General features: G+C 35.7%; 3 protein-coding genes across 6 annotated transcripts in view; 2 read left to right on the top strand and 1 right to left on the bottom strand.

Annotated features, from left to right (window-relative positions):
- lrrc39 (leucine rich repeat containing 39) lies at positions 1 to 6,030 on the top strand. Of its 2 annotated transcripts, none has more exons than XM_027158894.2 (9): positions 1 to 223; positions 405 to 607; positions 1,171 to 1,276; positions 1,352 to 1,508; positions 1,652 to 1,788; positions 2,411 to 2,556; positions 2,698 to 2,850; positions 3,124 to 3,266; positions 3,371 to 6,030. In XM_027158894.2, the coding sequence occupies exons 1-9, from the start codon at positions 215 to 217 to the stop codon at positions 3,433 to 3,435; spliced, it is 1,119 nt and encodes a 372-aa protein (XP_027014695.2). In that variant the 5' UTR covers positions 1 to 214; the 3' UTR covers positions 3,436 to 6,030. The 2 variants fall into 2 exon arrangements, with proteins under 2 accessions (XP_027014695.2, XP_047662893.1); XM_047806937.1 differs by having other exon boundaries at positions 410 to 607.
- trmt13 (tRNA methyltransferase 13 homolog) lies at positions 2,980 to 8,136 on the bottom strand. The gene is made up of 11 exons (XM_027158885.2): positions 7,976 to 8,136; positions 7,784 to 7,833; positions 7,576 to 7,642; positions 6,429 to 6,491; positions 6,095 to 6,164; positions 5,784 to 5,890; positions 5,540 to 5,707; positions 5,044 to 5,116; positions 4,882 to 4,956; positions 4,395 to 4,794; positions 2,980 to 3,851 (listed from the first exon to the last, which is right to left on the bottom strand). Exons 1-11 carry the CDS (start codon positions 8,108 to 8,110, stop codon positions 3,683 to 3,685), a joined length of 1,377 nt encoding a protein of 458 aa, XP_027014686.2. The 5' UTR covers positions 8,111 to 8,136; the 3' UTR covers positions 2,980 to 3,682.
- osbpl1a (oxysterol binding protein-like 1A) overlaps positions 7,842 to 27,794 on the top strand; it is a 24,194-nt gene continuing 4,241 nt past the window's right edge. Inside the window, exons 1-23 of one of the 3 annotated variants that reach the window (XM_027158862.2) lie at positions 7,842 to 7,954; positions 11,740 to 11,865; positions 12,273 to 12,358; positions 12,444 to 12,518; positions 13,079 to 13,190; positions 13,577 to 13,662; positions 14,067 to 14,211; positions 14,592 to 14,659; positions 15,184 to 15,228; positions 16,158 to 16,231; positions 16,573 to 16,636; positions 16,737 to 16,832; positions 16,901 to 17,023; positions 17,605 to 17,686; positions 17,890 to 17,996; positions 20,496 to 20,661; positions 22,265 to 22,457; positions 23,067 to 23,142; positions 23,695 to 23,829; positions 24,679 to 24,776; positions 25,012 to 25,194; positions 26,469 to 26,576; positions 27,616 to 27,705. In XM_027158862.2, the coding sequence (XP_027014663.1) occupies positions 7,909 to 7,954; positions 11,740 to 11,865; positions 12,273 to 12,358; positions 12,444 to 12,518; positions 13,079 to 13,190; positions 13,577 to 13,662; positions 14,067 to 14,211; positions 14,592 to 14,659; positions 15,184 to 15,228; positions 16,158 to 16,231; positions 16,573 to 16,636; positions 16,737 to 16,832; positions 16,901 to 17,023; positions 17,605 to 17,686; positions 17,890 to 17,996; positions 20,496 to 20,661; positions 22,265 to 22,457; positions 23,067 to 23,142; positions 23,695 to 23,829; positions 24,679 to 24,776; positions 25,012 to 25,194; positions 26,469 to 26,576; positions 27,616 to 27,705 (2,384 nt within the window). In that variant the 5' untranslated portion in view covers positions 7,842 to 7,908. Of the gene's footprint in view, positions 7,955 to 8,839; positions 9,116 to 11,739; positions 11,866 to 12,272; positions 12,359 to 12,443; positions 12,519 to 13,078; positions 13,191 to 13,576; positions 13,663 to 14,066; positions 14,212 to 14,591; positions 14,660 to 15,183; positions 15,229 to 16,157; positions 16,232 to 16,572; positions 16,637 to 16,736; positions 16,833 to 16,900; positions 17,024 to 17,604; positions 17,687 to 17,889; positions 17,997 to 20,495; positions 20,662 to 22,264; positions 22,458 to 23,066; positions 23,143 to 23,694; positions 23,830 to 24,678; positions 24,777 to 25,011; positions 25,195 to 26,468; positions 26,577 to 27,615; positions 27,706 to 27,794 lie in introns of those variants that run through there. The other 2 variants (XM_027158871.2, XM_027158878.2) reach the window with 2 other exon arrangements.

The following is a 27,794-nucleotide window of genomic DNA, read 5'->3' on the forward strand; positions in this document are numbered from 1 at the left end:
TTCTCAGCTCCATGTCTAATATTAGATCTTTCCCAGACATACACTTCATGACGGAAAGCCAGTGACAAATATAATAAGGATAATGAGTCTTTAAGCAAATGGGAATTCTTTCAACGTTGTGCACATATTGGAATTGGTGAGCATCTAAATACACAAGTGAGAAGAAATTTAAAAATATGTCAAGGGTCACAGTAGAAGGTAACCATTTGAATGGATGAGAGCGGTAAGTGCAGTCTATTTTCATGGGTTTCTAAATATATTGTGATATTCCACTTACGGAGAGTTATATAGTAGTTGTAGCTCAGTATTTCTTTTTCAGTGAATAGAATACATTTGTTTAGAATTGGTTATAAATTCCTGTCCTATATTTTATTTTTTGTCCTTTTTCATTTGTTGACCCGAAGCACAGTGTTTTTTCCTCCACCAAAGTCACTGGGACATACAGGTTAAAAGAGAGGCCGAGCGTGCGGAGGGTCATCATGACAGGCGTGACTGTGTGTTTTGGGGCGGTGAACTCGATCAAAGCTTTATGGGAAACCAGGATAAAGAAGAACAAGGAGGAGCTGAAGAAAGATAAAGAGCAGAGGGAGAGAGTGGCTGTCGGAAGGTGAATGAAAATCATCTCTGGGGCAAGAATTTTGGTAGCGGGTTTCTAGTATGATTATTAAATAATCTGTTAATAATCTGTACTTTATTTTTTAGAAAACACTGGTTATGAATGTGAAAAATACTGCTTTATTGTAGTACAACAGTTCTTGTAGCCAATGCTTTAAGAGTAACTCAGATAACTCAAAAGTTACTCATAACATCTTGTAAAATGTTGTCAATTTTACTCTCCTGTATTAGAATATGATGGTGATAAAGAATTTGGACTTTTGGCAACTATTGGTATCTGATGACAAAAAAAAAATCACTGCATGGTTGCTACTGATGCCTTGTATAATTTCAGAATCAATATAAATCAGTGGTGCCTTTGCAGTAAGTGAAGTTTGTATGATGGTTACATGGAAACCTAGCACCAGTGAGACAGTCTTATAAAATTTGTGCTGAGTTTGGATAAAAGTGTCTTTCAAATTACAACACAACGATGGATTTGGAAACATAAAAAATATTTAAAAAATTCAAAGAAATCCAAAGAGATGTTTGTGTTTTTTACTTTCCGTTACTCAGGTTGACAGGGACATGGGAGGATCGGATCACCTTGGCCAAATTAAAGGAAAAAACTGTGACTGAGGATGGGAGGATCATTCTACGCATTGAAAATGAAGAGTGGAAGGTACCTCCAGAACCTCTGAATTTCATTTGTTCTCTTTTACTGCAGTAAAAGTTTTTCACAGATGTGAATTTGCAGACTCTTCCTGCAGCGCTGGTCCAGCTCTCTCAGATTCAGGAATGGCAGCTTCACCGAACAGGGCTTCAGAAGATCCCACGCTTCATCTCTAGCTTTCAGAGCCTTATCGTTCTCGACCTGTCCCGCAACGCAATCGCAGAAATTCCTAAAGAAATTGGTCAGTACAGGCTACTGGTTCTGGAGTAACCTGCTCTGATTGTTTTGTTACTTTTCCTTTAAGCTAACATTGAGCAATTCTAGGATAGGATAGCATTGTGTCTTTAAATGCTTCCATAACATGCGTAATGATCTTCTCACCAGGTAAGTTAACACGGTTACGAGAGCTGCTTGTGAGTTACAACAGACTGAACTGTATACCCGAGGAGTTATGCAGCTGTGAATGTTTGGAGCGACTAGAACTGGCAATGAACCGGGATCTGGATGAGCTTCCACAACAGGTAGTAGATCTTTTATACAAGCATTGATGCAGCTTACAATTGTAAGAAAAACTAAAATAGCTTACTAACAGAAAACATCGTTGATTGTCTTTGGTCCCAAAAGGTCTAAAGTATGAGCGGTCACGGTTTTGTATTCTGTTAATGAGACTTACTCAACACACGTCTAGAGAATTATATACTTGTGTCTGCAACAACAAAATTGGGACAAAAATCATACAGCATGAAGCTGGCCTTAGTTTCATCATCTATAATCTAGGTGATATACAGTGAGGTGCCGTTATAGCAGGAACACATTCTCTTACGATGGTATTAGGCATAGAAATCACAAACGATCTAACAAACAAAAAATAATAAAAAACACACACAGACAACCCAGAGCTGGAATAAATCATGAGAATTCTATAACTAACTATATATAAATAACTGGTTTAAAGCATTTTATGCGTTACATCATGCACTTATTTTCTCTCCTTGTTTAACCAAATCTTTAGAACGTTTACAATTTCATATTACAGTACTTAGAATTGTCTTGAAATGTGGCCTCACTCAGGTCCTCTTGGACTGTTTTGTTTTCTTGAACATGGACATCTTCACAATTCTGTTAATTGTGTAAATTCCTCAGCTCAGCAATCTGAAGAAACTCCACCACTTGGACCTCTCAATGAATCAATTCAGCACAATCCCTGAGTGTGTAGTGAATCTTCCTGCTCTCGAGTGGTTGGACATGGGTGGGAACAGTTTGGAGAGCCTACCAGATAACATCCACAGGTATACACACTATCAATCAATTAACCCATCATCAGAGAACTGAGGTCTCTAAACAACACAGTCTTGACTTGATCTGGCTAGTATTCTTACCATTGCTGAATTGAATTACAAAATAATAATTCTATTTACTGTTTGAATCAGAATGGAGAAGTTGCACACACTGTGGCTCCAGAGAAATTATCTGGAGTATCTGCCGGACAACATCAGCCGTATGCACAATCTGGACACGCTGGTGCTCAGCAAGAACAAGCTGAGAGACATTCCTTCACTGATGGAGGGCATGACAAACCTTAGGTACACAAAGTTATTTAATGATGGTAGAAAACAGAAAAAGTCAATTGTAAATATACAACTGCTGAGGTGCTAACTTGTAAGGTATACTCATTGCATTGATAATTGATGATGAACATCTGGAAACAAAGCTTTTTTTAAAAGCCGAACATTTATTTCTGCTTTATTTCGTAGTTACTTTCACTTGCTTTTTTTTTCTTGAGAGATTGTCTTGTTTTACTGATTGATTTCTTGACTTGATTTGGAATCTGGAAAATAATATATTGTTTCTGGCAGGTTTGTAAATTTCAGAGACAACCCTCTGACGTATGACGTGACTCTACCTGACGTAAAAGAGGAGGTAGCAGAGGAGGAGAATGACCGAGAGATGTTCGGCAAAGAATTCATGCACCATTACATCCATGAAGCCCGCAGAAGAGGTTACACCATACTCAATATACACTGTGCTCACAAATGCTAGTATAGTGGGTTTTTTTTTTTTTAATAAAATAAGTCAAAGAAAATCCTGCATTTTATGTTTCAGGATCCCAGACTTATACATCAGTGCTAAATGTGAAGCTGGAGGGTTTGATAGAGGAAGTGGCATGATGCAGTCCTGCATGCTGGCTTCTTCTGGTCCTGTTGCCTCCTGTCCTGACAAATCTGTCCTGTCCTGTCCAATCTGTCCTGCACGTCATGTAAAGATATGTCACGTTTCTTTAGTTAAGGACTGAGGACTGTTTTGCTATCTGTTGCTGCCACTGTGTCCAAAAGATCAAGGAACCAAAAAGAGAAAACTAAAAGAGAGCCCTTTACTATATTTTGTTGTGTGTCTCTGTCTGAGCAGTTTGTGTGTTTAGCTGGGAAGTGCAGTCAGAAGCACATTCTCTAAAGACACGTCCAAACTGGTGTAAAACCTGAGGCTGGGTTTGAAGCCTCGCTGCTGGAGGTAATGCAGCCTGCCGTGGTCGATCAGCATCTTGCACAGGCGTCCGATACGTTCACGCTCCTCTGCTGAAATGGCACTACAGGCAACAGAGAGAACACACATGGTTTATACTAAGAACACAATGAACCCAGGGCTTTCATCAACTAATAAGTGCTGTGTAAATTCATCAGAGACCATCCTCAAACCTATCGTCAGTTGTATAAAATGTTTTAAAATGTTTCCCATTTTTAACGGCACAAAGGTGCTGGACCAGCCTACATAAAACATTACAAGATTAATTACGAGAAAAGGAATTAAACCCTCTAGAGCTTTTGGCCCAAAAATATGTGTTGATTTCTCTGACAATCTCATGATCAGCCTCTGCTCTTTGTGTGCGTCTCGCTCTCTATCTTTCAGTCTTCCTCTCTCCTACCTCTTCTACTTGTTTCTTCCATTTTTTCTTCCCAGTTTTTACTATCCCTGTCCTTCTTACACTCTGTGTCTCTCGGTCTTGCCATCTTCCTGTCTCCCCCTGTGCATTTTTCTCTCTCCTTCTCGCTCTCTCCATCTTCAAATCTCCACATGTCTGTCCCTCTCTTTCTCACAGCTTTATCTCTTTAACTAATCTCTAAACCCTTACTTGTTGAGATGATCAGGAAAGCTTTCAGAACTCCCTTCATGTTCAACCTCTTCTCCTTCTTCTTCTTCATCCTTGATCTCTTGTGAGGATTTCTCAGGATTTAAGGAGGATTTGACTCTGCTCATGCCACATGTAGCCCAGCTGGACATGCGCTGGAAAGCAGAAAACTCTGTGGCTCCAAGACCTCGTTCTCTGAAAAAGTCCTTTCCAACATAATGCCTCCATTCACAGCGATGATGGCAGCAGAGTGCAATAGTGAGCCCCGATACTACAACCTCCTCACTGCCTTCAGAACCCTGCATCACGTCCTCACCTCCTTCCTGAAGTTTTATACGTTTAGTGGGAGGTTCAATGTCTTTGTCTTTTGTACTGCGCTCAAATAAACACCGCAGAGCCAAATCTGTAAAGCCAAAAACGCCTGGTTATACTCTATAAGAAAACAGACAGCAGGTACACATAATAGAAAAAGTTAGCAGAATGAACCCACCTGTTGCTGCGCCACATAGGTGTTTGCCCACTGCAATTACAGGAAGTTGCTTTTCTTGTAAAAACGGAACTCTGCCTATAGAACATCGAAGCAAGCGAAAAGATCACACCATGTTTACTGTATATCTCAATTTCCTATTTTAGGTGAAAATCACTCACTCACTTAAGTCAAGGTGCTGAATGTCAACCTGCAGCCTGTCGAAGGTTGAGTCTGTGCTTTTGTGTTTGCCATCTACCTTAACAAATGAGAAAAATGCATTTTAGGAAAGTAGAACAGACAAAAAATGGCAACCTAAAAGTAAAAACAGCAATACAAGTGATTTTTTACATGGTGTGAAATTCTTTTAACTCCACATTTTGTGCTATTTTAGGAAAGTCCTGAACAACAGGTTGATGTGATATAACAGATACTGTTACCACTACAAAGCTGATTATCTTCCTATAACATAACCCCACAATGTGCTGTATTATTTTTGTACAACAGTGTACAAAAGTGTACACTGGGTTTCAGAGAAGAAAACAAAATCTCAGTGACTGTTTTTTAGTAAACATGTAGCTTCTGAGCAGGTTTACTAGAGAAGGTGTGGTTTCTGTAATTGTGTTGTAGTGAAGGAGATGTAACCTCTGAGACTGGACTTTTTTATTATGAAAATGCATACCTTAAAGCGAGTACTGGATCTCTCCACTAACAGGAAGTGGACATTTTCTGCTTCCTGAAGGGCAACATGAATCCAGTGGGAAAGTTTACCTTTTCCAGCACCAAACTCCACATAACACCTCTCTGGCCCAAGCAGCTCCAGGGCCTCCATATTCCCCAAGATCGAGGCCTGTTAAACACACAACACGCGTTCGTGTACATTTCAGATTTACATATTTTTTAGCAAAGTTTTTGTTGAAAATTACCTGCTGCTTAAGGTGTTTAAAAGCAAAGTTCCCATTCTTGGGATCATTAAGAGCTTCGTTTAAAGCCGGATGAGAGAGAAGGCTAGTGTCAGGCTCCGTGTTTAATCCTGAGAAAGAGAAGAAATGGGATGCTAAAGCAGTAAAGGGTGAAAGAAAGCTTCACAATGCCCTGCTTTTAACTCTATTCCTCACACCAGTGAAATATCAAATGTAAATACACATCTTTACACCCACTGTAGGTGTAATCGGGGGGGGGGGGGGTCCTAATTGAGCTTTTTTTTTTTAAACAGGCTTTCTAAACTTACACATACCTTTCACTGCAGTCTTCAATTTCTGTATAAGATGATAAAGCTCCTCTTTAGATCGCTCAGCAATGGACACCTTAAACAAATACAAGCATTTTAGAAGGAATAAAATACATTTTAAATCTCACACAATTGAATGCAAAAGTTTGTGTACCGCTGCATAGTTTAGGGGTGATTAAAAAATGTGTAACTATTATATAATTCTAAACTTGTTTTTATTACAATAACTTATTCTAAATCTATTCATCAAGAAAATAATTCAAAACACGAGGCACAACATAAGTATGTCTCATACTACCATCTGATTTTTGCTAATAAATGAGTACAAACTGTTTTTTACCTCATCTATGGCAATTTCCTCTTCGGTTACAGACCCAGCATTGATGTCTTTCACATAATAGACCTTAAAAGCAAATCAGACAAGATGACCATACAGAATACAGAACCGTCAGTATTCACATGATCTGTATATATTACACACACTACTGCTGCTGTATTTTGTACAAAAGCATAATTTTGCACAATACTGTTATTTGCACTACCATGCAGTTTCACGTTATGTACATTACTGATCTGTCATATATCCTGTATTCATATTTAATACTCATACTGTCTAAATTGTCTCACATTGTCTTTTTTTGTCTTGTCTTGTATAGTAGTGTTATTTATGTCTGTACTTTTGAAAGTCACAAACAGCTGGAACCAAATTCCTTGTGTGTGTCATCACACATGGCCAATAAACCTGATTCTGATTTTGATTCTGATTACTCTGAAATGAAGGTAAATCTGAATCTCGAAACACATTAAGTATGTTTGTATTAAAACATTTGTTCAATGAGTCTGGTGATGATCTGTTGGTTGGTGCCATCATTTCATTATTCCAGTGAGAAGTGAGCGGTTGTGTGCTGATGTCATAGCTAGTGTGGTTACATTTCACTGATCACAAATTTAAGGGACACGTTTTGCTGTCAGCTCCTGAAAACAAAAGAGCAACAACTTCCTCTCACCATTTTCCACTAATTTGTGAGTTATCCAGATTAGTAGTGGAGACATGGTGCGCGAACTACCCTTAAGGTCACAAAATACAATGCAGACAATTAATTTCCAAGTGATGACAAGTGTGTTGTCTTTAACAGTTATACAGGAGCGTGAAAGCTGAAACTTCTAATGCAAAATCTGTTGAAGCAAATTGTAAAGATAAGTAGGTTAGAGAGCTGGACAGACTAAAAGAATAAAGCGCTGCTGCATCTCTCTCTTGCCACATGGGGTGGAGGTTTAGTCCCACTGGCCTATCAGCAGCAGGGCAAACAGTATCGTGGGTAATGACGGATTTTTATTAATCACAGTAGAACTAATAGAGAACCATATCAATGAACGGAATTAAAAAGTTAACACATTCAGCATAAAAGCACATTCACATAAAAGCAACACATTCAGTGTATGTAGGTATCAATATATATCAAAATAAAATAAAATAAAATACTCACAGGTTTGGGCTTTTCCTTCGAATTACACTTTTTTAGGTGTTTTGCCAAACTGTCCTCAAACACAGTGCTGTCAGTAGAAATATATATCAGTTTTACAAAATCTCAGCACTGATTGTAACCTTTATTGAGCTGTAGATTAGTGAGGAATGTGTGCAGGGTGACAACATCAGCTTTTTGTTTTCCTAACAAGTGCTTTAACTTAACTTACTGCTTTGGGTCCAGAGGGCAGGGGATCCGTTTTCTCTCGCTCTCTGAATCCTAAATAATAATAAAAACAAACAAACAAGTCGCACGTGACAAGATTGTGTCAGGTATCACGCGCATTTAGCTTACATGCTAACCAGAAACATGGAAATTTGGACAGAAAACACGTTACAAGGTAAGTGTTGAATAAACACACCGCATTTCCGTGTTCACCGCAAAACGTTTTCCCTTTTCCAACTACCATTTTGCAATAACGTTTCTTTTTCACCACGTAAAAACCGCATCTTCCAGGTAAAGGAGCTGAAACTCCGTCTGAAGTGGCAGCCGCCATTTTGGCCCAATCCCAAATGCAGCTCAACACCATATTGAAGCGCCCTAGAAAGAGTTTACACACTACATAGTGGATTAAATGTTTTGTATCGGGTGAATTGGGCTGAACCGCTTCAGTACAGGCAGACGAACATTGTCAAAATAAACTAAAACATGAAAACAAATACATGATTATAAAATATTACGAAATAAAAATAAGCTTAGCTTTTAACGAGAAACTGATTGGAAAACATTGAGATATCAGTTAATTAATGATTTTTTTTGTAGTGTTTCTACAATTATTTTAATTATAAAGCTTAATTTGGGGCTTATGAGTCTGTTGATTAGATCTTAAAAATAACACGTAAAATAAGTTTATTTTGACATTTTTTTTATTATTATTTTTTGTTTTAAATTCTTCTTCTTCTTCTTAATAATATTATTATTATCATTATCATCATCATCATCATCATTATTATTTTATATTTTATTTATTATTATTTTGTTTTTGTGTTTTGTGTTTTTCTTCGTTTTATAAAAGAGGGATAAAATGAACTTGTGACATTTCATTAAGTCTTACTTTTATTTTGACTAGAATTTCTTTTTTTTTTTTTTAATACTCGGAAGTGCTTATTAAGTTTCTGACAAGCCGCGTACAAAATGACACTTTTACTTTCTATTTATATGCACTAACTAGGGAAGAAGATAATATTGTATGCACCCTATCTAGCACACTTTGTATACAGTATAACGTGATTTGGTATTTATCCCGTGGTCAGCAGTAAGAGTGCTTGTGAATTCTGTGTTTTGATTCTGTTTGCAGGCTGTTGGGGGAAATTGTTCATTAGAAATGCAGTGACTATAAAAAAGGGATGTAAAACGGAGTTCTTATCTATGAGTAGCTTATCTGTGTGTGGAAATATAGAAACTTATTTTACTAGGTTTTCTTATTTTATTTTTTTATTATTTTTTGCATTATACATTACTTGGGTCAGAAACAAAACCATGTGTTAAACCACAGAATCTGGTAAGTAAAGTTCAAGTATATATAATAAATGTTTAGTGGGATTCATCCCTAGCAATAATATCAAAGTAAAAATAAATAAACAAATAAATAGATAAATAAATAAATAAATAGATATCACAATAAAAGTCTCTAGCAGAAATTTTCAAAACAGAATTTTTTTCTAATCTATTTTTTTTTCTAACCCTAACCGTATTTTTTTCTTAATATAAGTTGATCACATTTAATAGATATTAAGGATGAATATTTTTACTTATATTATTGTATATAGAACAGTATCAAGGGTTTATTCCCTATGCTTTATTGCTTGCAGTAGAAATTGTATAAATTAAGAGGAAATTAAATGTAAAAAATAATTAAATTATTTTACTTAATTTTTTTGTGTGTTTTTAGTTCTAATAAATAAAGATCTAGTAGATATTTGGATCAAAGCATGAAAGTGATATTTTAATTCTCCAGAACACTTTTACTTCTAATGGAAATCTGCTTGTTATTAAATAACCCACATTCACAGAAGACAAGTAGAACTTTGGATTTAATTATTTTTCTTTATCTTATTTTTCTTTAGCAGCACAATGCGTAAATCATCCTGAGATACAGTTAATTCTCACATCAAAAATTTGCTTGTAGAGAAACTGTGATCACTGTGACATTGATCATGGTATAGTTGTTGCTGAGAGATGACAGATTTGAGTATTTCAGAAATTGCTGATCTCTGTGAATTTTCACACATGACAGCATATTAGAAACTGAGCCATGTCCACATCAGAGATGGGTCTGTTGAGATTTATAAGCTCTCAAAAGATCTGTTGAGGTTTAAAATGCTTTGTGAGTAATAGTCATTAATGCTCATTCATTCATTCATTCATTCATTATAAAGATACAGAATTATGCAATTTGCGGTGTCTCAGTAACATATGCTGCAAATTTTTAGTTTATTAACTTCAAGAGAGTGAATAAGAGTTTGTTTGTAGCTGCTATATCGTAAATGTTAACTTGTTTCTTTATATATTCTTTATTTAAAAATCTTCTTTATTTCTTTTCTATAAATAGTCTCTCTTTTTTTAATAAATAGTCATTATGCAAAGGTGAGATTCAGGTACAAACAGATATATTGTCCTTCACCATCATCTCTCAAATTAAAAAAAAAAAAAAGCCTGCTTGGAGAATTTATGAAATTCATTGCAAATGTTTTTTTCTTTCTTTTTTTTTTTTTTTCTTTTTTTAATTTGTGTAATAGTCAGATGTGATACAGGGAGGTTCAGAAAAAGAAGGTATGATGGTCATAAATACATTACACATTGTAAATGTATCAGCAGTGTAAAACACTTTAGGACATAATGTTATTAATAGTTGTAATAATAATATATCACACCATGATGCTCTGTACTGAGTGTTTGTTTTATTTGTGTAACCCAAATGTGAATGCTGATTCCACTGCTATTTGCAATGAATAATAATTACATGCAAAGTTATGTCTCAGTACAAAGCTAATTCTTAATAAAATAACTCATTGTTGTGAAAACGCATGTAAAGCAAACATGCGTCATGTGCTGACTGCCTCATGGCAGCTTTTTTTATTTCCTGGTCAGGGTGAGGAAGTCACAAGACTGTGGTTTCTCCACATTTTTTGTGAGTGTATCATCACTATCTGTAAAGGAAATGTATGAGGAAATAAACACACAGACACGCGCACACATACATACAACTGTGAAATGCTTCATATAATAATAATAATAATAATAATAATAATAATAGTAATAATGATAATAATAATAGTAATAATGATCTTAGTTATTTTTCAAGAGAACCATGGTTTCCATGGATTATGGTTATCATGTGGAGATCAGGATCAGCTGATACTCAACCTAGAATTTTTATTCTGTAAATTCTGATTTCTTTTATTATTCGTTATTTCCTTTATCATTAATTATGTCTACCTTCTGCTCTATGTTTATGTTCTGTAAAGCTGCTTTGAGACAATGTCTATTGTAAAAAGCGCTATACAAATAAACTTGAATTGAATTGAATTGAATTGAATTGAATTGAATTGAAGACATCATAAAAGGAAGTGTGGCATCATGTCATCTTTTTCAGAAAGTGTTTCTGTAAGAAACATTACAGGATATAATTACATTGTAAATCAAATAACAGCAACTGCAAAGAAAAAAAGAGATCAGGCTGATATCAGATGTGCAGTCAGTTTCAGTTCATCCCAAAGTTGTTGAGTGGGGTTGAGGTCAGAGCTTAAATCACTCAAGTTCTTCCATTGAATCTCTGTCTTCATGGAGCTTCATTTGCTTTCGGGAACGTTATATTGTTTATAATCTAGGTTAGTGTAAATTATGTTAAATAATCTAAATCTTAATCTCAATAATAATCCTGTATTATATTGTATGACTTGTAAGGAAAGTTGACACTGCGATGTTAATTATCTCAGTTTGTACTCTGCGCTTTATGCTCAATAAATATGTTAGTCAGAGTTAGAATCCAGTTAGAAGTGGAGTTAGTTTAACACCACATTTGGTAAAACATGGATGGCCTGCAGTTCTGAATAAAAAGTATTTGTGGTGTTCTTCAGGGTTTAGCACTCGGGCTGCTCATTTTTATTTATTTTTTTCCCTAAGTCATGGAGGAGCTGGATCCAGAGGAGCAGTTTCTTCAGGATGCCAGAAATGGGAACCTGCCAGGAATTCAAAGGCTTTTGATGTCTAAAATAAAAGAGGAAGCAAAATTTGACATCAACTGTAAAGGTATGGTGTTTGTTCATCACATATTTATAGCTTTGTCTGCATTTATAGCATGTGTATATGATTTATAGCATTAGACTTGGTTTTATAGAGTTCTAATGGAATATATATATATATATATATATATATATATATATATATATATATATATATATATATATATATATATATATATACTGTAGAGGGCATTTCATCTTGTTTTTTGTTTTTTTTGCATTTGCAGAGCAATTAATCACATTTTATCTACCATAGAGACCCCCTAGAGATCACTTACTTACCATACGGGTGCCTGCGTGGGCAAATTCACAGCATTATTTTGATCACGGAGGCACTAGGGACGGCGAATTTCTATTGTTGTTTTTATTTCTTATGTATTTAATGCTGACTGTAACATTGTTTCTTGCTTTCAGGCAAGAGTAGGTCAAATTTTGGATGGACTCCTCTTCATCTGTCCTGTTACTTTGGACACAAGGATGTTGTAGAGGAATTGCTAAAGGTGAATGTTCTTTAAATAAACTTTTTTCATTGATGAATAATTAAACAATAAAGTGGCTGAAAATGTCACTGAATCCCTTGTTCAGGCTGGAGCAGATGCTGATCTGACAAACAATGTAGGAGACACACCTCTTCATAAAGCAGCATTCACAGGACGACAGGTACATTAAATTAATGTAACATTATTTTCATCATATTTGGACCGAAACTTTTTATGGGTTTCATATTGTTATTAGTTTTTAACAGCCTTAAATTGTCCTCCATAAGATACATAAAGTCCATACAAGTCAAAAGGGCTAAATACAGGGGTTGGACAACAAAACCGAAACACCTGGTTTTGGACCACATTAGTTTATTTGTATGGTGTAGGGTCTTTTTTTGTGGCCATTGCAATAGTAGTTCATCTTGGAAATGACAACTAAAAGATTTTGAGCCATTCCTCTTGCAGACCAATGGCCAGGTCACTGTATGATACTGGTGGAGGAAAGTGTTTGGACTCGAAAGTCCATAACACCACGATTTTATCATGTTAGATGATCTTCTTTCACTTTCCTGTTCATCAAACCACTTTGTCACAATCCATGCTGTGGGTATAGGTGCATTACATCTGCACCACATTCTGGGTAAAGGTTTGTCCTGTCTTCACAGTTGAGGATTGAAAATGATCTGGGTGATTAATTTATGTGGATTTTACTTGTATTGGTTCTGTGTCTCTGTGTAGGAGGTGGTGAAGTTGTTGCTTCAGTACAATGCCTGTCCTTCTGTCATCAATGGCTCAGCTCAGATTCCCAAAGACATCACACACGATGAGGAGATCAGGAGCATGCTGGAGGGTATGCGTACTCATAGAATTCTACACATAACCTTAATTAGGGTGCTAGGTCTTTTTGTGAGGTTTTTGATTGAAATGTTGTTGAGACTTGGTAAAACATACATACATACATACGTACATACATACATACATACATACATACATACATAAAGTGGTAAATCATTTGCTGGTGATTGGGGAAAATGCGTTATGTGAAAGCAGCCTTATATTATTAGAGTAAACTGTATTTTTTTGGTTGTTTGTTTGTTCATAACTAACACAACTGCTTTAATTTTTCCTCACATAGATTTATTGCATGACAGGAAACGTATGAATTGTATTTTCCACTGTAAGCAACATGGTTTTGCATCCTGGCTTTTCTTATATGATGATTTTTTTCTTTACCAGCGGCTGAGCGAACTGAGGAGAGGAAGTTGGAAGAGCAGGTGTTAGAAGCAGCTCGAGAAGGAGCCACAACTACCCTGTTAAAACTGGTACTAACACCACAGCTTATCATGTGCAACATGATCATGTGAAACAGCCAGCATTATAAACATGTTGAGCAACATTTTGCCCAATTTAGCATCTGCTTAAAGAGGTTTAGAAATTCAGAGAAAGGGTTATGTTCCCAGCTTCACTATAAACTGTTTATGGCTTCTTTGTTCTTAACCCAAGGGGTTAATCTCCTTCCCCTTCTTCATCGTATATTCTCGCTTGATAAGTTTACAATGCTTTCTCACATTTTGTGTGCCCTTGTTTCCTGTTAGTAAAACATCTACATTTTACTTGTAGTTTTTAAGCCACAAAAGTCTATATGCTCACTCCAAATGTATTTATTGACCTATAACAGCATGTCCAGAAGTGCTTTATATGTTGTTTCTCTAACATTTTGACATAGCTGGCCATGGAGAAACCTCCAAACATCGACTGCACAGACCTGCTGGGTAACACACCACTACACTGTGCTGCATACAGAGGCCAGAAACAGTGTGCAGTCAAACTGTTGCAGAAAGGAGCAAGCCCCAACATCAAGAACAAGAACGGTACAGAAAGAGATCATCTCACAAAAAAAAAAAAAAAACCTGAAAATGGCACTTGTATAAATTTTTCAATTCTACATGAAAATGCGGACAAGGCAGCATTTTATTTTATTTTAGCTTTATTTTTGCTTAATGCTAAATTAGGAAACGAATCACTGAATTATGAAATTAATCATTTTTTTCATCAGATTTTATTTAAAAATAAATATTGACTCAGTACATTTTAGGATAAACAGAGCTGGAAGTACAAATGAGCTATTCTACAGACTATTGTCGAGTTAACTGGTTTAACTCTCTTACTGGGAAAATGATTCTGAAATAAATATAGAGATTTTAGTTATGATTTAATGCATTGTTAAGTTTTCTCCATGGTGTGTTTTCAGGTCAGACTGTGTTTGATCTTGCGAAGGACACAGACATGAGGCAGATACTGGAGGGCAGTCTGATGAAAGTTAGTGCACACAGACACACTACACTAAATTGTTAGCATTTATATCCAACATGGACTTGTACAGTCCATATAAACAGATTAAAGACAATTGTTGGTATGGAAAGGTTTTCCATATGGAGCAGTTCTCTGTCTTTTAAAACAGCCAGAAGTAAAGCTTTTGCATGCTAAAGATTCGGGACAGAGAAGTTCTGTATTTATATATATATATCATTTATTTCAGGTGACAGTTTATAAGTGAGGCAATAATTTTTTTTTATAGCGGCTGTAATTTGAGAGAGCCAAGAACTGACTTCCATAACAATAACAATAAATAAATGTATCTATAAATGGACAATATGTGTTGTATGTAATAACTAAAAATTGGAAATGTTGAAATCTTGCTGTGCTATAAGAAGAATGAAACATGTCTCGCTTCAGGGTGGTAACAGTTACTATGTTTTCAACACAACACTCCATCATGAATTATCTTCCCATAACAGCTGTGATTGTTACAGTGAGACCTAGCAATGCTTTTTCCTTTTCAGGGACGGAGGCGTTACGTTCAGATGTTTGAAGGTCCTCTTTGGAAGGTATTTCTGTGTGTTTCATATTGAGAGTTAAGTCCTAATTGGACTAAGTTGCTTCTCTTTGTCTTTTAAAATGTCAATATTTTGTTAAATCTTGGTTCTCAGAGCATTGTATATAATGATTCATTATGTATAAGAAGAATACAACACCCACATATATGTATATACTGTACACACAGTGGTGTGTGTGAAAAGTGTTGGCCTCCTTCCTGATGTTTTTATGTTTTTTTCATGTTTGTCACTCTTTAATGTTTCTAATCAAACAAATTTAAATATTAGTCAAACATAACACAAACACAACATGCAGTTTTTAAATGAAGGTTTTTATTATTAAGGGGAAATAAAATCCCAACCCACATGGCCCTGTGTGAAAAAGCGTTTGCCCCTAAACCTAATAACTGGTTGGGTCTTTTAAGGTCATGCCACATCATCTCAATAGGATTCAGGTCAGAACTTTGACTAGGCCACTCCATAGTCTTCATTTTGTTTTTCTTTAGCCATTCAGAGGTGGACTTGCTAGTGTGTATTGGATTATTGTCCTTCTGCAGAACCCAAGTTATTTACATTTGTTTGATGATCTGAAACGTGTGAAAAACGTGCAAAACAATAAAAAAAATCAGGAAGCAGCAAACACTTTTTCACACCACTGTATAGTGTGTGTGTGTGTGTGTGTGTGTGTGTGTGTGTGTGTGTGTGTGTGTGTGTGTGTTTGAGTATTTACCCATTTAACCACTTAATATGTCTGTATATTAACTGATCTAATACATTCCCACTATAATCTTATTTAAAAGTAGAAAGTTAATGCTTTATTTATTACTGACTTGAGCAGTTGTTATAACATTATATGCTGAACCTGGGGCTGTGGACAGTAGAACAGGAATTCACAGATGTTGCTCTGTAAACAATGTTGTGAATGTTATTTATTGCTCCAGAGCACCAGGTTTTTTGGCTGGCGTTCCTGCTGGGTTGTTCTGCAAGATGGAGTTTTGTCATGGTACTCAAAACAGTGAGTGCTTTTAAATGTTTGTCTCTTTACAGTCACAAATGCTGAATAAAAATACATTGTCTTAGTTTAGAGCTAAATATATATCCAGCTATAAGGCAGAAACTGTTATTTTAATGATGCCCTTGAGTGCATGTTTTAGTGGGACACTAATGACTACCATAAACAGGAAAGTGAGCATGTCTCCAATATTAGATACTAAGCAATGAGATGAATAACAGCTAGAGAGTATATTTCATTAAAGCTCATATATACCAGTCAAATACACTTTAACCAGACTTCAGTGTTTAATATATTATTATTAATAATTTTAAATTCTAATTCATATTTTTTTCTCATTTGAGGTCTGATGCTACATCCAACAGTCAGAGTAAAGGCTGCAAAACACTGACCCAAGCCCAATGTAGTGTAAGATCAATTATTAGTAATAAAAAAGTGTGTATTATTTGATTCATATATTCTTATTTTTAATATATTCACTGCGTAATATGTTGCTTTATTCTAACAGACTAAGGACAGCTGCTACTTTACACTCAAGTGCTTTGATGACAGTGTCCATTATTTTAAAGTCTCACCAAAAGACAACCCAGAAGAATGCAGAAAAGTAAGAACAGATTTATTAATTAGAGACCCAGAAAGACCACGGTCTAAATACTGAGGTGTGTTTTACAGAAATGGTTGGAGGCTATTGAGGCACACTCGGCGTTCAGTACTCATTACTGCTCACAGGATCAAGGCAGTGATGAAGATGAGGATGAGGTGATATTAATGGGCGAGTTGACCGAGTCTCTCCAGGTGAGAAAGGAGCTGTTTATTGTTTTATATAGACAGGAGGGGGAAAAAATCCACAAAACAGCATTAACCACATAAAACTAATGCATAAAAAAAACACAATCCATGCAGCATTAATTGATGTAAATATTATGAACATATTATAGGACATAAACATCATATTAGCACAGATTTTTTCTTTTTCAGCAAACAAATTTTAATCTCAGTTACAAAAAATTTGGAAATGAAATTAATTAATCCATTAATAATTTTCAGGAATTATTGTTAAGTGCCAAGTGTCTGACAGAAGTTTATGTCTTGGCTTGAAATATATATAAAAAAAAACACTGCTGAAAGCTATACTGATAAATATTCACTGCTTTTATCCACGTTCCCACGAGTAGTGATCACTAATCTCATAAACTCATCACATATCATAAATAAAGAATATCTATCAGAACATAATCAGTAGATAGTTCAGAGTAGTCCAAAACCTTGGACCTGCCTCATTTTGTTATGGTAACATGGTTGTTATTGTATCTGACACTGTCTTCAAATTCTTTACCAAAATCTCTGGTTTCATTTTCTGTCACTGCTGTTTACAGTTGGCTGAGGCGTGTCATGGGAAGTTGGAGTCTGAGGTGTTGTCCCTCCTCTCTATGGTGAAAGAGGATGCACTCAGTGAAGGTAAGAACAGCTGCATTCATATATCTTTTAAATATTAACTAAAAGGTTGTAGAGACAGCTCTTAATAAGACAGATCCTAATAATAATCATTATTATACTTATTATATCTCCTACCACAAAGGTATTTCCTTTCGGGTTATAATAAATATTCTTACGACAGCGTAAAGTTTTTGATTATTATTGTGTGTGTTGTATTTGTGCAGGCTTCCCAGTGGCAATGCTACAGAAGCTCAGAGAGGTGTGTGAGGCGTCTAGTGAGACCTGTTCGAGTCTCCGTCAGTGTCTGGACTTGTTCTCCAAACAGGAGGGGGTATGGAGCAACATAATGTATTTAAGTGATGAAAATGAATCAGTAATAATCATACCTGTTTTAACTGCGCACCTAAGGAATTTAGTATAACAAACTTCAGCAATGGCAAAGATCCCATTATCAGGGCTGCTCCAAATAGAAGTGATCAAAACTTCAAGGCAGTTGAGTTTGAAAGGAACAATTGATGGACACTTTGCTCCCAAGGTTCTTTCCACTGTTGAAAGTAAAAAATGCTTTGCATAAATATTCATTTGCCTTGAATTTTTATACATACTGAAAGTGAAAGGGATTTAACTGGGAAGTCACAAATCTTAAGTGGGGGGAAATCATTATCTATCTATCTATCTATCTATCTATCTATCTATCTATCTATCTATCTATCTATCTATCTATCTATCTATCTATCTATCTATCTATCTATCTATCTATCTATCTATCTATCTATCTATCTATCTATCTATCTATCTATCTATCTATCTATCTATCTATCTATCTATCTATCTATCTATCTATCTATCAATCACACTCATCCACAAGAAGAAAGGCTCGGAAATGAATGTAGCTCAATTTGACCACAATTGGGTCACTAACAAAGGAAAATTTTGTTCTGGGTGTTAATTGGCTCCAGGTTTCATGATACAGCTTCAGGTCAAAACGACATAAAAATAATAGCAAATCAGAAGGAGAGTGTAGGTGTGAGCTTATGCTTCATACCCTTTCTGCAAAATATGATATAGCAGTGAGAATGGTGCCTCACCCATCATTATAAATGTGTCTTTTTATTGATACCAATAACATACCTTTCCATTCATTTATTTCTTTATTCTTTTTACACTTTTTGGCTTGTCTCCTGGGAACTGCAGTAGGATCATCCCTGAAGAGATGACTAATTGTTAATCAAACATTTCTATAATATTATTATATATTTATATATTTTATTACCTTAATTATTTCATTTACAATATATTGTTTAGATGTTATTGTAATTTTCAGCATTTAAATGTTAAATATTTTGTTCATAATATACATGCATATATTTTAAATATAATCTAATAGTATAATCTAATGATAGATAAATAAATAAATAAATAAAAAAATAAAAAAATAGTTAAATAAATAAAATGAAATTAAAATGTAGCATTTATTACAAATTATTTAATGTAAATATTAAATTGTGAGCTATTGTTTTTTTGGACATGTTGCAGGTGTATTAGAAAAAGTGGCAACTCAAACAGTATCTCATTAAATATAAGGTTGTTCGGTGAGATATGGCTCTTAAAGGAAAACAATTATCTTACATGTGTGCTGGAGGTGACTGATGTTTGCGACCTTGTCCTTGTATTACCCTGTGTGTAAGAGACACCAGAAGTCTATCAGGTCTGTCAGTGCATGTTTTGCAAAGGGCCACCAGTTACATGATACCCAAAGGATCGTGTTTCCAATTGAGCATACTTGAACGTGAGAATCCGCTTTTGTTCTATCAGATCATTCAGGAACTTAATCATTGCTTGTCTTATTTCTAGACTGTATTAAAAATGTTCTCTTAATATTTACCCAAAATATTATTATAGTCATAGAGCCAGTTTTATTAGACTTAGAATGCTTAGATTTTTACTCTAGTGTCATTCAGCCGGAAAAACGTCCGATTTTGCTGAGGCTAAATCCTGGAAAGCCAAAATGACAAACATAACTATATATATTTTTATGTTGGTTCCTTGCTAAACTCCATTGGTGTCTATGGGCGAAGGTCATGACTAACAAACACGGTGATAGAAAGAGTCAGTCTGCAAAAAGTTGTAGAAAACCTACAACTGTGAGGGAATAATCTGTAGTAATCAGGCTTAATCAGTTCAGTTTAGAATTTGTGATCCATCCATTATATCAGGGATGTTTTCACTCCATCAAGTCATCACAAAAAAACTAGAGAACCTTGCTTACACACTCTGTACAGACAACGCACAAAAGTTTAAGAAAGAAGAAGTTTGTGAATAAATCAGTGATTATTTCAGTGCAGTTGTTAGTGTGAACACCGATCAGTGAGATCAGAGAAGTGATGGCGATGTAGTTCACGTTTAAAAGCAACAAATGTTTTTTTATTTAGGAGTGTTTGTAGATGATGCTGGTAAATAGTGAGAACAGCATTCCATGTTATAAACTATTTTCACTTGCAGGCTAAGCTATAGATTTAGATAGCTTGACGTGTTATACGTTAGTGGAAAATCTTCAAATGCTTTAAATTTGAGAAATCTAGACCTTAGGGGTGAAACCTGCATAAAATACATTTCAGTTCAGGAATGCAGAAAGTATTATAGGGAGTAAAAAATTTCTAAATTTCATTATTTTATAGCAGGTGTGATTACTATGAACAGGGAAATCAACACACTTCTCAAAAAAGTCCAAAAAACAAAAACATTATATAATAGAATTTTAAGAGCTCTCTCTCTCTCCCTCCCTCCCTCCCTCCCTAATATACATATGTGTGTGTGCTTGTGTGTGTAGGCACGCAGCTTGAAACTGGAGCAGGAAGTGGAGAAGAACAAGATCCTCTCGGAGGCTCTGCAGACTTTGGCTACAGAGCATCATGAGCTAGAGCAGTCTGTGGTTGGAGGCTCGTCTCCCCGCAGTGCCGTTCTCAGCGAGGACGACTTCTATGATGCGCTTTCCCGTTAGTGCTCCTTCATTATTTTTAAAGCTGTCATTTTCTTATAAGTTTTATAGTGTTATATCCAAAAGTACTTGCATCCTTCAAGAGAATAATTAAAAAAATCCATCTTCAGCCAGTGCAGGGAAGAGGTGGAGACGAGGCTTATACAGAGGCATGAGTCCAGAGGCTTGTTTGATATTCTTCAACAAAGTCTGTGGAATACAAATATAGGGTTGCATACATGTACAATCCCTTTAGCATTCATCATCATAAGGAAACATACTTTTATTTTTTAATTTTACAACTTTAAACTTGTTAAGTTAGGCGTAGTATGGAGAGAAAAGGTAGCTCTTGTAAATCCTCTAAGTCCCTGGATAATTAGCATAAATTATTTATTTTGCTTCTGCCAGTTTATGTTTTATATGACAGGATTTCTCAATTTTATGGGAGCTAATCGGACTAGTAGGAGATAAAGCTGTGAGTATGAAACTTAAGAAAGCTGAGCTCACACATGCCACAGGATTGGTCCCGGTTATCACTTATGCCTATCATTTGTATTTGTGGCTTTAGTGTCATAGATTTGCAGAGAATTAAGAAAATTTTTAAATATTCTATTCAATTCAATTCAAGTTTATTTGTACAGCGCTTTTTACAATGGGCTTTGTCTCAAAGCAGCTTTACAGAACATAAACATAGAACAGAAGGTAAACATAAAGAGAAATATAGAGAATTAATATGTAAAAATTCAAGATATACAGTTTATAGTTCAGTATGTATGTATTTATGTATGTATGTATGTATGTATGTATGTATCCATCCATCCATCCATCCATCCATCCATCCATCCATCCATCCCCTATGAGCAAGTCTGAGGTGACTCAGGCAGCAGTGGCAAGGAAAAACTCCCATAAATTGGTAAAGGAAAAACCTTGAGAGGAACCGGACTCAAAGGGGAACCCATCCTCATATGGGTGACACTGGGGGTGTGATTACAAATATACAGTCAAACAAATGTTGTATTGGTGTAAAGTACCGCTTGTTAGTGACATTGCATCGCTGTGTTTCACACATTTCTAGGAGATTTGACTGTATGTTTAAGGTCATAATATCAGCAACACAGGTACATGTTATACATGTAATTGTGCTCTTTTTTTTTTGAGGGGGCCCCAATAATTAGAGTTCACTGCATGCTCTGAATACTGCACCAGAACTTTGGGAACAGCAACCATTTCCTGTTTCTGCTTTCATTAATGATGCAGTGCAGTAGGACACTCGACTGCTTTTTCAGATTTTCGGAAGTACATGTGTGGCTTCACTAAACCAATAAGCACTTAAAGCAATATGTTTGAAACAACTTTTTTCAGTGAATGAATAAATATTATCTGTAGTTGTATGTGTTTTGCATGCAGTTTAGTTCTTCTAAACGTTTCTGCTCCTTTAAAAGCCACCCGATCCCCTACTCTGGTTTCATCAGGTACTGTAGCTTCTTAGCATGTCCTGTGTGTGTGTGTGTGTGTGTGTGTGTGTGTGTGTGTGTGTGTGTGTGTGTGTGTGTGTGTGTGTGTGTGTGTGTGTGTGTGTGTGTGTGTGTGTGTGTGTGTGTGTGTGTGTGTGTGTTCTGTAGAGTCTGACTCGGAGCATTCGCATAGCTGTCTAGAGTTGAGTTGCTCGTTCGTGGAAGGGGACGAGGAAAGGTCAGAGCTCTATTCTAGTGTGGCCGGTTGTCTTACTGGAGGGAGGATGTCCCAAGAGGATTGGCATGGAGATGAAGAGGAGGAGGATGAAGAAGCCAAATCCAATAAAGGCAGAAAACACAGGTGAGCAATGAGGAAAAATGGCAGAAAAAGAAAACTCCAGGTATGAGCCCCAAATTCCTCACTAATAACTATTATACTATTACCATTCCTATGCTAATGGAATATTTAAAATAAAATTTTGTTTAACTGGAACTTTTTATCATCATGTCCCCTGTACTGTGTTTGTTTTGGTCATGTGTTGAAATAAATAATTTAAATGGTGTGCGTCGGAGGAGGAGCTCACATTGAAACTGTTAAAGATTGATGAAGTGGCCAAACGTAACGGCTAGTAATTTGAACTTCTCAGTTATTCTGTGAAAACAGATTTAGACATGAACAGACTACTTGATACAAGGACAAGATGTCTTTGGCTGTGTTATATGAAAAGAATATTTCTTCTACCTAAATTCATTTAGAAATATACAGTATATCATTCTAATAGCCATTTTGTTATTAATAGTTATTTTTTATACATACTTGTTTTTCACGCCAGTGATCAGTTACCTTTTATATTATTTTATATTATTTTCTAAAACCAAATATATATCCAGACACGTCCCTTTTAATGAATTTTATTAGCACAGAGTCAAATATCGATAATAACATCCAATTACATGTATGTTTTTTTAGGACAAGTTTGCCAGCTCCCATGTTTTCCAGAAACAACTGCAGCATTTGGAGCATACTGAGAAAATGCATTGGAATGGTAAAAATCTCGTTTTATCATCCATAATTTTAAATACAACAAACCCTGGCAGGACAGTTACAGGGCGAGTTTGGTTATTAGATGTATTTGAAGTGTTTCGAATGACTTTTGACACATTTTCGCCGAAAATTTTGTCCCTTTCCAGTCACATCAGATTCATTTATTATAGTCCAGACAACTGAAGAAACAAATAGGAATCCTTTCGATTTCAGACCATTTTCTAAATATTGTTGTTTACCATATTTTCATTAACAGTTGGACTTTTTTTGGTTTTAGTTTTCACCACTGTTCCAGTTTTTTCCTTCTCTTTTTTTGCACATTTCAGGTCCTTATTAAGCACTAAGTTCAGGTTGAAATTTTTTTCTTTTTGCCTTGCTAACAACAACAACAAGAAGAAGAAGAACAAAATGCTCCCATTAATAAAACCTGTAATGGTTTCCAGCAAAGTAATTTCTAAAGGACTTGTTCAAAGATGTTAAAGGGATTTAAGTCTTGTTTGGTAATCATGCCATAATCTCAACACAAACCTTAACATTGTCTCTGCCTCTTTAGGAGCTGTCTAAAATAACCATGCCAGTCATTTTCAACGAGCCGCTCAGCTTCTTACAGAGACTCACAGAGTACATGGAGCACACTTATCTCATTCAGCAGGCTAACGACTCCACTGACTCCATCGAGAGAATGAAGGTAAACACACAAGTATAAACGGTAAAATCCAGTTATTATAGTGTAATGGGTGTTTTTTATTAGAGGTAGATCATTGTTGTCCATTGACAATTTCTGTTCATGAATTCTTATGCAAGTACATGATAGGGAAATCTACGGTGGCCGAGAAGTACAAATCACATTAACAAATCTGAAAACACATTAACAAGTCTGAAAACACAACGACAATTCAGACAACCAGGAAACGGTAGGTATCGTTTGTGAATGGAAATTTACCGATCATCGGACGAGACACCTGTCACTCAAGATATACATGTATGGAATCTTATGTGTAATGTGTAAAGTTCTCCGTTTAAATATAAGAAAATAACAGAATTAATCCACAGTAATCCATTCCATTCATCCATTCCAACTTTTCCCTGTGGCAGACTGTTGAACTTCATGTATACCTTGAGTGACAGGTGTCTTGTCCAATGATCGGTACGTGTTCCAATCACAAACTATACCAACCTCTTTCGGGTTGTCTGAATTGTTGTTGTGTTTTCAGATTTGTTAATGTGTTTTGCACTTCTCGGCCACCGTAGAAATCACTAAAACAGCATGAACATTTTATATAATTGCACACAAAAGCAGTAGCCATAGTTAGAGATATACAAAATTGTACAAAATAATTTTTTTAAATGAATGACTAACACAAATGTGATGTGAGTTTCTTTCATTTTAGTTTTATTATGTATTTTCATCCATCATGAAAAGTATGAATGTTTAATTTCTATACTTATTGACTAAATAATGGTTAATGTACTAACTATACAGTAAAATAACATGCATTGTGCTTTATACAGGAAGGTGTGTGTATGTGTGTGTCAGTGTGTAGCAGCATTCACAGTGTCTGCAGTGGCATCTCAGTGGGAGAGGACAGGGAAACCCTTTAACCCCCTGCTCGGGGAAACCTATGAGCTCGTCAGGTATATGGAAAAGACACCAGCAATGGCCATATTCAAGCCATGACATCATTAAACACAGTATTGTTTCATTGTTTCTGGTTAATTTAATTAATTTTATAATAAAATCTATAATATGGATCAGTGTGCACATACTAAAGGGGTCTGAATATTTTCCAAAGCCATTGTCGTTTATAATTAACGGTTACTAGCCTCAGGAACAATTGCCAATTAGAAAGTCCCACTTTTTTTTCCTCAGAGAGGATCTGGGTTTCCGGGTGATCTCGGAGCAGGTGAGTCACCATCCTCCAGTAAGTGCTTTCCATGCTGAGGGCCTGCAGACGGATTTTGTTTTCCATGGGTCCATCTACCCCAAGCTGAAGTTCTGGGGTAAAAGTGTAGAGGCTGAACCAAAAGGCATCATGACTCTGGAGCTACCCAAGTAAGACTACACACACGTCGTCAGCATCATACGTTGTACATCTTACATACACAGTTACTGCTGTAAAAACATAATGAGCTGCCCTTTAATAAGAGAATAATACACTACAATATCGTAAGGCGTCCCTCTTGACCCTAGCTGATTACTGTCTTCCAGCAATTTCTGATGATTACATGTTTTTTTAATTTATGAAGCAACAACACCCCATACTTTTTATCTATTTGTAGTTAGTTTTATAATTCTATTTCTTTTTCATTCATAGACAAAAACAAATGCAGCTTCTTCTCATGTTATTGTGAGACCGCAAAGTGTAACTCTTCTGTCCTGAAGTTGTTGAAAACTAAGAAGTTACAGCTTTACTCTGACTGTGACAAAAACACTGCAGGCTGCTTCTGTAAATGTTTAAAACATATGGTTCTGTTTGTATGGCCAATGCTAAAAATGTTAGCACTCATCAACAGAATGTATAAAAACCACATGAAATTATCATATAGTTGTTTCACATTATTACAAATGACATACCTTGACTTACTTTCCAGAGTAAGGAATTTTTCTAGAGGAATTTTTTTTAAAATAATTGTTTCTCTCAGAAACCTATGAGGCAAAATGACTGACACCCCTCAAAAACAGTGTGAATACAAACCAAATTTGATGACTGTAACAAACCATCATGAACGTTGTGGACTTCAGGCAGGCTTTGTTTATGTCTTGAATCATGTGTCTGTGTTTTTGTTTTGTGCACACATGTGTTTGCCCCGCACAATCCTTAATCCATTCCCATCTCTGCACAAATCTTTGTTGTGTCTCACTGAGTGTTCCCCCTACTTATTCTGGTTGTCTTGTGTGTGTTGTTTGCCGAGTCCTTGTTTTTGTGTGTTGTCCTGTCTCCTGGTTTCTGTTTCGTGTTCTGTTATTTCTTTTGGCTTGTATTGGTAGTTTTTGTTATTTTTTTTAATAAACTCCCTTTTGTTATCCCTGCATTTGGGTCTGATTCTGCTCCGTAGGAGACATCGGTTCCTGCCATAAACACATGATAGAAATGGGCAAAGGATTTAGTGAATGAATGAATTGTGTGAGTTACCATAGAACAAAGATTACACTTGGGAAATAAGAAAATAACGTATCGAGAAACAAGAGCATTCAAAGATTTGGAACATATAGATGTTGAACAAATGTGAAACGTGACAGAGATTAAAAAAAAAAAAAAAACATGTTTATTTGAGTTCTGTAAAAATGTGTTAAAGTAAGCCTGATGATGAATTTACTGTTTTCAGATATAATGAGGCGTACACGTGGACAAACCCGACATGCTGCGTTCACAACATCATTGTGGGGCAGCTGTGGATTGAACAGTACGGTAATGTGGAGGTGATCAACCACAGGTAAGTGACCATGGAATCACCCGGCCAATCACTTGAGGACATTATTCATTTATTCACACAAAGGAACCTTTATGGGTTCATTAGGCAAGAGAAGCCCAAAATTAGTCAAGATTAGGTCTTTAGCAGTTAAGTAGGTGTAGTGTAATTATTCTCCAAGTACACATAGCTCTACCTTGAAGATGTACAGTGATTTGTAGAGTTCATTGTGAGCTCTGTGTCTTCCAGAGCAGTGTTAGCATTGTTTATTAGCTGCCTGGAAGTCACATACATTTTTATAAAAACAGTTTATGCAAAGCATGGCCTTGCCTGGCTCTCTAAGTGCTAAGAGCGTATTTACTTGATTCGTTATGGATTACTGCACGTGACCGTTTTTTCAAAGTGGTGTACTCTGTTCTACAACTTTTACCAGGTTCTTTATCCAAACCTAACCTTCATTTTTTTTGTAATAATGTGAAATTGTCATTGCCTGTGTAATTAAATGAGATGATAGATTAGAGTGTCAAATCCCCTTCATAGTTCTTTTTTAAAAATAAAGAAGGCTACATAACAAGTAAAGACAGCTGTAGCCTTTAGAAGTCTTAAAAGCCTTTTGTAGAATAGTTTGATACTCTAGGTTTAATTGTAAGCTCTTTTCATATATCCTTCTCAATCGCTGATTTTCACACTAATAAGTTGGTAATGTGACTAGTGCAGTATTGAGTTCAATTATTAACAATGCAAAACAAGTTCTGATGTTGATCATCCAAATTAACTGCCTGAGAACTTAATAGTGAATTAGTAAAAATACCAAATATATAATCTGCACAGAATAATAACAAAGTCCTGTTATTTATTGTGATTTATTTTGTGATTAACAATAGAAAATACGTTTCTATGCCAAATAGCTCCTAAATTATGACTTAAATTATGACATAATCTTTCTTGCCATATTTAGGGTTTAAGATGCCTGTGGTGTCATTCACAGGATATATTTATTACAGTGATACTGACAGAACAGTAAAGTGCATGCTCCAAATCCTCTGCTCTGTTTTTCTACCAGAACTGGAGAGAAGTGCTGTCTAAGCTTCAAACCTTGTGGTCTTTTTGGAAAAGAGCTGCACAAAGTCGAGGGCTACATTCTTGACAAAAGGTTTTTTAGAATTTTCCTTAAAGACTTTACTAATTTCATAACATGCCATATGTTATGAACATGATATGGACCACGTGTTATGGAATGTT

This window comes from Tachysurus fulvidraco, chromosome 2, assembly GCF_022655615.1.
Source record: "Tachysurus fulvidraco isolate hzauxx_2018 chromosome 2, HZAU_PFXX_2.0, whole genome shotgun sequence".
In the NCBI taxonomy this organism is placed as follows: Eukaryota; Metazoa; Chordata; class Actinopteri; order Siluriformes; family Bagridae; genus Tachysurus; species Tachysurus fulvidraco.

Coding starts and splice junctions, on each gene's coding strand:
- lrrc39 (XM_027158894.2), top strand. Junction 1,277..1,351: donor TTGAAAATGAAGAGTGGAAG/GTACCTCCAGAA, acceptor GTGAATTTGCAG/ACTCTTCCTGCAGCGCTGGT. Junction 2,851..3,123: donor GAGGGCATGACAAACCTTAG/GTACACAAAGTT, acceptor TGTTTCTGGCAG/GTTTGTAAATTTCAGAGACA.
- trmt13 (XM_027158885.2), bottom strand. CDS start 8,110: ATGGCGGCTGCCACTTCAGACGGAGTTTCAGCTCCTTTACCTGGAAGA. Junction 7,834..7,975: donor GCGGTGAACACGGAAATGCG/GTGTGTTTATTC, acceptor ATTATTATTTAG/GATTCAGAGAGCGAGAGAAA. Junction 5,891..6,094: donor ATTGAAGACTGCAGTGAAAG/GTATGTGTAAGT, acceptor TCTCTTTCTCAG/GATTAAACACGGAGCCTGAC.